The following is a 10,000-nucleotide window of genomic DNA, read 5'->3' on the forward strand; positions in this document are numbered from 1 at the left end:
TTTCTACTATTATCATAATTAAAATCATCATTATCGTTTTTGTCATTATCATTATCGTTACTGCTAATGTTATTATTGTTGTCATTATTATCATTTTATTATCCTTATTATTGTTTTATTATTATCATCATCATTGTTGTCATTATTTATATTGTTATTATCATCATTATAATTTTCCTTATTGTCAGTATAGTTATTATCATTATCATAATTATTAATGTTATCATTGTTATCATCATTATGATTGTTACTATTATTATCATGATTATCATGATTGTTTTTACCATTTTCATTATTATCATTATCATTATCATTAATATCATTATCATCACCATAATCATCCTTGTTATTGTCATTATCATTATTGTTTTTATTGTTATCATCATCATCATCTTTTATCATTATCATTATTATTATCATTATTATCATCATGATAATTTTTTTATCATTGTTATCATCATTAATCATTATCATTATTATGATCATTATAAGATTATCATTAATATCATCACTATTATTACCATTATCATAATCATTATCATCATTATCATTATCATTATTATTATCATTATTATAATTTTTATCATTATCAATACTATTATTGTTATTATTATTATCATCAACTTTTTTATCATTATCATTGTCATTGTTGTTATTTTTATTTTTGTTATTATCTTTAATATTGTTTTTTATTGTTTTTTATCATTATCATAAACAACATGATTATAAGCATCATCATTATTATTGCTATTTTTTATTATAATTTCTTAATCACTACTATCTTTATTAACAAGTATAATGATAATGATAATAATAATGATATTAAAGATAATGGTACTAGTGGTGACAATTATGATAACTATAATAACTATGACGGTAATAAAAAGGATAATAATGACAATGATAATAACAATGATAAATGAATGACAATGAAGCTAATGACAATGATAATAATGAAAATAAAAATCATGCAAATACTAACACTGAGACTAACTCATACTATAAGGATTCTAATGCGGATGTAAGGATCTTCGTAAGGATAGTAATGATGATAATGAGAATGGTAATAGTGAAAACATAGAGAAATATTATGAATATAGGAAAGTAAAAACAACTTAAAGAAATGATAACACCATCACCATCAACATCGTATCAACATTAGTAAACGACAATGGTGATAAAAAAGATGATGGTAGTAATGATATAATACAAATAATAATTATGATCATAATGAGATAACAAGCACAAATACAGGACATTTTATATAACCAACAAAAAAGTATCGTCATTTTGTCCTGGTAGCTTTTCATCCGCGGGAAAGTTGTATTTTGCCCTCGGCTGCTGTTCATACTCTCTCTCCCTCGTGTGGTTACATCGGTAAGGATGAACTCCGCTATGTCTGATTTATTTATGAATATTGAAGTTTCTGTTGCGTTTTTATTTGTAGTGGCAACGATTGCGGGAAGATAGGATAGAGCATTGTTGCTTTAGGAAGGTTGCAGTTGATGTTTTACAATGGGAAATGAGGATATAGGCTTTGTTATAATCCCGCGTGGTGACGGAAGGCACACCACGTTTTGTTTATGTTTCAGACTGATACTTCATTCCAAAAAATAACGTGGGTATTAGAGGGGTTTGAGAGATTTTATTGTGAAAATTAGAAAAATTCAAGTAATTGTTTTAGTTTCAGTATAGCTACATATCGATATATGAATATCACTGAAAACACAGAAAATGATGCAACATACTTTTACCGGTTTTTGCTTATAATTGATTACAGATATTCCTCTGAAGGATAAAAAATGGACTGATATTCGTATGTAACTTTAATTTTCTGTGTATATTAAAGTGAATTTGCAATTTAGTAAAGTGCAGCAGCTATCATGTGGGGGCAGGAAGGGTCTTTAATGTCAGGTATTCATGGAATAGGAAATCAAATCCCATACATTAAGGTATGCCTTGCTGGAGTAAAGTGATTAGGTGTGATTGGGATCGAGTGGAGTTAATGGGGATGGGACTAGGGATACAAAACTGGCGGGAAATCTTTACCACTTGTTATGGAAAGGGCAATCAGGTGTGATGGTCAAGTAAATGGACTTCCACTAGCATATCGGTATTGGTAGACCATATGGAATAGACCATATTACATGGAATAGGAGTATGTGAATGTTTGAAGGTGCCGAGGCCTTTGCTACTGCCCTCCGTACCTTTTGTTAATTTGGCACAAACCAAAAGTCTTATGCTCTACCTCACCAGAGTAGATATGCTTGAGTTGGTGCTTTGTTTTACCATGAATTATTGGGTCTGTTAGCTCTGTTAAGCCCAAATGTTTAGTAGATTTTTGCTTCCTCTAGAAGTGCTTATGGCTGTGGAGACCATGGTGATCACTTAATATTGCACTGCTAAAGGGTTGGGCTTATCATTGTAAGCCTCGCATTATAAGCTTCCTGTGTTTGTTCATGCAAGATAAAGCTTGTGGAGCTCCTGGTTAGTTAGAGATCAAATGAAGAATCATTCCAAGCTATATCTTGCCTAAAAATGCGGTGTAGACGTGTTGGCCTTTTCTAGTGTATTTGGGATTTAGTCGAGGGTGGAGAGTTGTGGACTAAGTTCACAAACAACATTAGGCCTTTATTAGCTTTTAATTACTATACAAGTAATAGCACTGTTTTATTTCATTTAATTTTCTATTTTTTTTTACCCTTATTGGAATCTGACCTGTTATTACAATTACTTTTAAGAAATTGAAACTAATTTGATTAAACTAGGTTATAAAGTTCTGCTATCATTGGTTCTTTCCTACATTTTGTATTTAGAAATCATAGATTACAGAACAAGTCTTCATGATCTGTCAACATGCTTAATATTTTCAAATGTTGCCACAGGATGTGCTAACCAGCTCTTCCCTCTTTCAGTCCCTAAGTCCGGTACAACGGTGCCTTAAACCACGTGTTCAAGATGGTTAGGGTGGACAAATCAACATGGAAGGCTAATTACTTCACCAAGATTACCCAGCTGCTGGATGAATACAGCCGTTGCTTCATCGTGGGTGCTGACAATGTCGGCTCCAAGCAGATGCAGGAGATCCGTATGAGCCTGCGTGGCTGCGCTGTTGTCCTTATGGGCAAGAACACCATGATGCGCAAAGCCATCCGTGCTCATCTGGAGAACAACCCTGCCCTCGAGAAGTGAGTAGATTACTCCAAAATTAATGTCTTGATTTTCAAAGGGGCTTTTATTGTTAATTTAAGCTACCCGAAGTTTAGAACAGTATTTGTTAAAATTTACACACCTAGATTGGAAGCATACCCATACTGACCATGCTTGATTACAGCTTTTATTAGTATATTGACATAAATATTACTATGGATCCTTTCCTTTGAATATCATTTATCATATGGCTGACTTTAGTGTTTATTTTGCATGACCTATAAGAGATCACTTGCATGAGAGTTTCCAGCATGGCTGTACATTGGATATTTTGTCAAATCAACTGGAAATTTTCAATCTTTTGCAAGCTTGCTCTTGTATGTGAACCAACCTTCACAAAAGCCTTAATTGTCCACAGGCTGCTGCCCCACATTGTTAACAATGTTGGCTTCGTCTTCACCAACGACGACCTGTGTGAAGTTCGTGACAAGCTGCTCCAGAACAAGAAGAGGGCTCCTGCTCGTCCTGGTGCCATTGCCCCATGCCCCGTCACCATCCCTGCCCAGAACACTGGTCTTGGTCCTGAGAAGACAAGTTTCTTCCAGGCTTTGCAGATCCCTACCAAGATTGCCAGGGGTACCATTGAAATCGTGGTAAGTATTTGGTTCAAGGGTTGACCCATTATACTTCTGGACCCTTGTAAAACAGGATTTTATTTTTCCATATTTGCTATTTTTTGAAAGGTTGACTATGACAATGGGAAATGTATCTTAGAAATAGATATTTTATAACAGTATAACTGAGTACGGCATAAAGGACATGATGAAAAAGACTGAAAAATCTTAATAGGGAAAATGAAAATTGGGTGGGATTATCCTTATCTATTGGAAAGAGCACAGATAATGATGAATTAGTGAGCATTTGCAATTTGTTTAGAGGATAGTGTTTGGGGAAAATATTTTATCAGGGGAAAAAAAAGGCAAATGTGTTGCCTAAAAACCACCAGCTATATATATATATCCTAGCCTTCTAATATTGAAAGCATTCTTGGAGCCTCTTAGTTCTATATTTTTCTTGTCTTTCATTCTCATTGATTGGTATTTGTGTATTTTGTTGAACATTGTGGCTTATTGTCACAAGTTGCAATTTATGATTTGTTTAGCATCTATGTATATATGTAGTGATTTTTTTTTTTAATAAGTATCTAAAGGTAAAATAATCTTATCCTTTGAGGTAAGATGAATAAATAATTGAAATCGCTCATCTTATAGAGCATGTTACAAGGTTCATTAGGAATAGGATATTTAATCATGTTCTGATATTAAGGTAAATCTTGTATTGTAGTCCTTTATTAATATTAGTTTTTTAAATGGTTTTCCTTGCTGGCCATCTGCATTCATAGGGATTACTTTGAAGTGTAACAAACACATGTTTGTATTAGATGTTGGGCTTGAGTGTAATGCACTACTTAATAATGATTAATTTTATTATCTTTTAAAATTCTTAAGCTTCAGTAATGTAAATAAATGATCTTCATAACACAATGGACTCTGTGGAAATTAAGATTAGAATTAAGAACCTTTGTAGTTTCTCAGAAGGATGATGGTTATGAAAGGTCTCTTCTGTGGTCTTACTTACTGTGCAGTACTTGATCTGGAACTCTTTCCACAGAATGATGTGCAGTTGATGAATGAGGGAGACAAGGTGGGTGCCAGCGAGGCAGCTCTCCTTAACATGTTGAACATCTCCCCCTTCACCTACGGTTTGGTGGTACAGCAGGTGTACGATCAGGGCACAGTCTTCTCCCCCAAGGTTCTTGACATCACTGATGAGGACTTGATGAAGACATTCCAGCAGGTGAGTTTTATTTGTGTGGATATTTTGTAATTTTTTGTTTGGTCTTCCTAAGTGTTTAGAGATGGATAGAAAACATACTTGTGGATATTTCCCATATATCCAAAGTTTTATCCCAGAAAGAATTTTAAGATGTCTGGAAAATTGTTAAACTGATGTTACCAAACATTGGTCCAGCAGTTGTTGGTTTCATGTGGCTGACCTATTCTAAAAGTTGATTTTATAATTTATCAAGACCAACATTGTGGCAATGTTTAGTGTCCTGTATGGTTGTTATATATGTTGTCAAGTTTTCTTTCCAATTCTTTCACTTTAAGCCTTATAAATGTCTAATTTTTTGTATAAAATAATCCAAATATTTGGGTAATTAATTGACATTTTTTGCATAAGTTATTCTCCAGGAACAGTTACCCTGGCCACAAAATCACCTTGAAGCGTCCTGCTTGTTTTGCTTTGGAGCATTTTGTGACAGCTGTGAATACAGCGACTCGTTTGATTTGTCATGCCCTGTATCCATTCGTGCTGGATGAAACCATATCAGGTCATGATAATTTATTTCGCTTCGACCTGATGTCCTATCACGTGATCACTCCTCTAAATGCACGTTTTACATAGTTAGTTGTGTATATACTCATTGCAGTCACATTTATTTAGACAAATTTTTTCTTGGCTTGTCAAAAAAAAAAAAAAAAGAAAAAAAAGTGACATCCCATCAGATCGGATGGGTATCTGATGGGATGTCAAGTGGTGCAGTGGGGTATCACCCTGGGAGAGATTTCGCACACGGAAGCAGTATGAGCTTGGTATATTCATGGCGGGAGCAGCATTTGGCAGTAATCTCCATCGGGAATGAGTCAAGGCATCAGTGAAGCTAGTTTGGGGTTGACAATTCCATGCTAATGGCCTATTTGAACTGTAACTTCTCATTAGGATTCTTTGATATAGGTTCCCTGAAGTGTGGGTCACAGGTGTCTCATGCTGTGCTTACTATGTTGTAGGATATAGCATCCCGAAGGTAGAAATAATGGGCAGTATTCACAGGGTCACAAATGGTGTCACTGTTATAGCTTGTCGCTAGTGAGCATGTAAGCACTGCCTCATCCTTTTGGCGAGAAATCTAGCCGCCTCCTTGGTCTTCTGTAGCCTCATGCCCATCCCTTTGCTTAGGTGCTCTATACACTCTTGTATTACTTTCATATCTGTGGATGTAATCTTTCTTATGCCCTAAAATAACCATCTGAATGAGACCATTGTTGCACTGCACTTTGTTTCCTTGGCAATTGCTAGTTTATGGCAGGTGTGCCATTTTCCTCATTGCACTTCCAAATTGTGTATCAATGCATTTCCAAATACACGTACGTCAAAAAACTAGGAGATATTTTAATGTTGGTCATCAAAGTCCTTGTATGCTACTCCAGCATTTGTTTCCATCCAATTGTTAACCCTTTTGCAATGAACTTCACACATTCTCCCTTACTATCTTCAAGTCACTGTATATTTACTTAATCTACCCTTTTAACCCATTCATGCTGGGGCTGTTCCGGCTTCGAGTGGTTGGAATGCCGGGGTTTTCGAACTTATAAGCCTAACGCCTCGAGATTCTAAGGCGGACTATCTGCGAGCCTGGGCTGTCCGCTCGCTCACCATGAGTGCTGACCTTGACCAAATATCTTGTCGCCGATGTCTGACCCAAAAACCCCTAAACGTGTCGGCACGTCAGCTGCCGCGAATAGGTTAAAATACCTTTGAATGTTCAAAGCTCAAAGGATATTCTGGCTTGAGGAAAATTTGCCAAATGCACTAGATATACTATGCTCTAACTACATCCCATTCAGACTGAAATAGACAGGCAAAACAACCAGTCCTTTTTTAAAGCTAACTATTAACATAGCTGTGTATTTTAGCTCTTTTCATGTGTTAAATCATCTTAAGATAAAGTGAATTGTTGATATCCAATTATGATTTATGGAGATCAAAGTTGTGCAGTTCCATTAACTGGTTAAAAGCTGTGACGTGATATCACTTGCCTCAATATCACTTATCACAGGTCACAATATCACTTCGTGGCTTTTTGTATGGCTGGCACACTGGGTGATCGTGTGTGCAGTTGGAACAGGCACCATACACTACTATTATTATTAGTACTAGTACAATGGTAGTTAATTCAATGTTGTTAACAAGTGAAAAGCAATTTTTTAAAATGTGAATAATAAAAGTGAGGTTTATGTTAAAAAAAAAAAAAAAAAAAAAGTACAATTTGTGTACGGTCTTCAGTGGGTTGACCCCTAAAGGGCAAGATGTATGATCTGATGTATGCGTACTAAATCCTTACTTATTTTAATAAATCTGTACAAAGGAATGTTTTTTAGAAATCAACCGATCAAGATCTACACAGACTAAACATTCAACCCGTAATCTGGCTTCCCATGGAATATTGGTAGAGGTTGCCCATGTCTTCACCTCAGCTTGACTAACACTAGTACACATGCCCTTTACAAGTTAGCTGTAACTATTATTAATGTAAATTATTTATTTCCAGGGTCTGTCTAATGTTGCATCAGTGTCCTTGGCAATTGGTTTCCCAACCATTGCATCAGTTCCCCACTCCATTGTCAATGGATTCAAGAACTTGCTGTCCATTGCTGCAGTTACTGACATTGACTTCAAGGAAGCTGCAACTCTTAAGGAGTTCTTGGCTGTAAGTAATCATTATTGTTTCATAATGTTATTAGAAGCAAAAATTGAGATTTTTGATAAATGTCAATCCCTGCTTAGACTAACGTAGAGAAAATATTAACCACGTTACTTTCATCAGGACCCGAGCAAGTTTGCTGCCGCTGCTGCTGCTTCTGCACCAGCTGCTGCCGCTGCAGATGCGCCAAAGGCGGAAGCCAAGAAGGAAGAAGAGCCTGAGGAGGAGTCTGATGATGACATGGGCTTCGGTCTGTTTGACTAATAGCATTCCAGAAACTTGGTCAATAAACAAAGCTGGAAATGATGATTTTCATTGAAACCACATGCATCGGTACACTGAAATTGAAAATTAGAGATGTGAAAGACATTAATTTGAAGAGCAAACCCTTTATATCCACCAACATTGTGGTGCCAAAATATAGTATTTATATTGGGAACTCCAGATCCTCAAGTTATTGCCATATTATACCCCTTTTTAAGGTGACTCAAACCTAAAAAGGAAAAAGAAAAAGGTGGATAACTAAAAAATCCTTCTCTATTAATCCAGTATACACTGTAAGCCTATCGTGCACTTCATGTTTGAATAATGCTTGGAATTCTGTAGGGATTGACAGTTTATAGGAAACTTGCTACAAATTCCTTGAATAGGACCAGTATGACTAGCTACCCAGTGGAGCACAGGATGACACTTTCTTACGCTATTTGAATTGGTGAAATTAACTTGCCCCTTTTCTCAATTTGCTTTATAACCATACTTGGTAGCAGCAATACTTGAGGTAGTGATATACGTGCATAGGCACTTTTTTACTGCCGAAGATGGTATTCCTACTGTGATAACATGCTATTATATACATACAATTGTGAGGACCCATGGACAAATATGTAATTTTAAGTTGTCAAAGCAAACCACATAATTGGACTAAAATCATTAGTTATAGTCTACTAATTAATTTAATTTGCATAATGTTTTATTCAATTTATCTATGAACAAATTGGTGATAAATCCTTCAACGCTCATATTGCGAATCCTTTAGGATCACAAGTATTGAATAAAATGCCATTAGTAGTATAAAGTAATTCTTTAGATCACAAATTGTTACATTTAATGAAGCACAAACCTATGATTGTCCTAATTCAGTTGAAATGTTACTTTTATTGATATTAGTGTTGATAGATATAGGTGGGAATATTACATAAAATATGTAATGAAAAATACGCTAATGTTAAGATGTTCTCACATCCAACTAGTTGCCAAATACCATCAGAAGATATTCCATGGTTCTTGTTACATCATGTTAATGCTTACTTATAACAGTATCCTGAAATAAAGGATATTCTTTTTGAAAAGCTGAAATAAAAGTGAGAGGAATGTATCAGCTGCAAATTACAGGCTGTAAAAATTGATGGTAGTTAAATCATGGTTAGTGTTTAACCTTTGTCCTCGCCTTATCTCAGACCTACCTTATTAAGTTATTAGTTTGCTGTTAAAATCAAGATAGGATCAGAGAGTGGGATCTTATAATTTTAAGATACAATGGCCGGTTTTATGACTTATGACAACGATACCAGAAGTCCTTTAAACTGTTCAGACTAGAAGAATAGCATCTCGTGTGTTAAACCTAATAGTGTAGCTAGACTTGTCAGCCAATCTTGAGATACTATATTAATTGTTTTCGGGTACTTTAAAAGGCAAAGAATAAACAAACTAATGCAACATGTAAATTCCAAGGGCTCTTAAAAAAAAAGACCACAGAACTACTGGGAAAACCAATTAAAAAGACAAATTAGAAGTGACAGTGTTAACATTCTCCTGCTTCACCAGAAATGATTTAATGTTGCGAACAGCACTGACAGCTTTGGTAAAAAGAGAAGTCCTTACCCCCTTGGACAAGAACTGCCAATACTTGACTTGCTTTTTCTTGAAGTTGTTTCCTTGATACTGGTATACTCGGTCTAATGCACTTTTGTTTTAATATTAAACACAGGTGACTCTATAGGTGCTTAGTCCCTTGTTCACTTTCTCCTCCTCCTCCTTCCTTCTTGTTCTTTTACATGTTTTTGTTCTTGTTCTGCTTCTGCTGCTTCTGCTTCCTCTGCTCCTGCTGCTTCTGATTCTGATTCTTCTGCTGCTGCTTCTGATTCTGCTCCTGCTTCTGCTTCTACTCTTGCTGCTGCTGCTGCTTCTGCTTCTGCTGCTTCTACTTCTACTTCTACTGCTACTGCTGCTTCTTTTCCTTTTCCTTCTCCTTCTTCTCCTTCTCCTTTTCCTTCTCCTCCATCTCCATCTCCATCTCCATCTCCA

The 10,000-nt window shown here is 35.6% G+C and overlaps 2 protein-coding genes across 2 annotated transcripts in view; both read left to right on the forward strand.

Moving 5' to 3' along the window:
- LOC147469763 (uncharacterized) overlaps positions 1-1,792 on the forward strand; it is a 2,683-nt gene extending 891 nt beyond the window's left edge. Inside the window, exon 2 of the mRNA XM_086547119.1 lies at positions 1,781-1,792. Coding sequence (XP_086403245.1) covers positions 1,781-1,792 — 12 coding nt within the window. The remainder of the gene's footprint in view (positions 1-1,780) is intronic.
- A 1,124-nt stretch (positions 1,793-2,916) lies between these two features.
- On the forward strand, positions 2,917-7,999 carry RpLP0 (ribosomal protein LP0). The gene is made up of 5 exons (XM_043008729.2): positions 2,917-3,188; positions 3,569-3,803; positions 4,822-5,007; positions 7,544-7,702; positions 7,820-7,999. The coding sequence occupies exons 1-5, from the start codon at positions 2,959-2,961 to the stop codon at positions 7,958-7,960; spliced, it is 951 nt and encodes a 316-aa protein (XP_042864663.1). The 5' UTR covers positions 2,917-2,958; the 3' UTR covers positions 7,961-7,999.
- The last annotated feature ends 2,001 nt before the right edge of the window (positions 8,000-10,000 follow it).

This window comes from Penaeus japonicus, unplaced genomic scaffold (genome assembly GCF_977035675.1).
Source record: "Penaeus japonicus unplaced genomic scaffold, GWHDUDI00000001_assembly GWHDUDI00000019, whole genome shotgun sequence".
Lineage (NCBI taxonomy): Eukaryota > Metazoa > Arthropoda > Malacostraca > Decapoda > Penaeidae > Penaeus > Penaeus japonicus.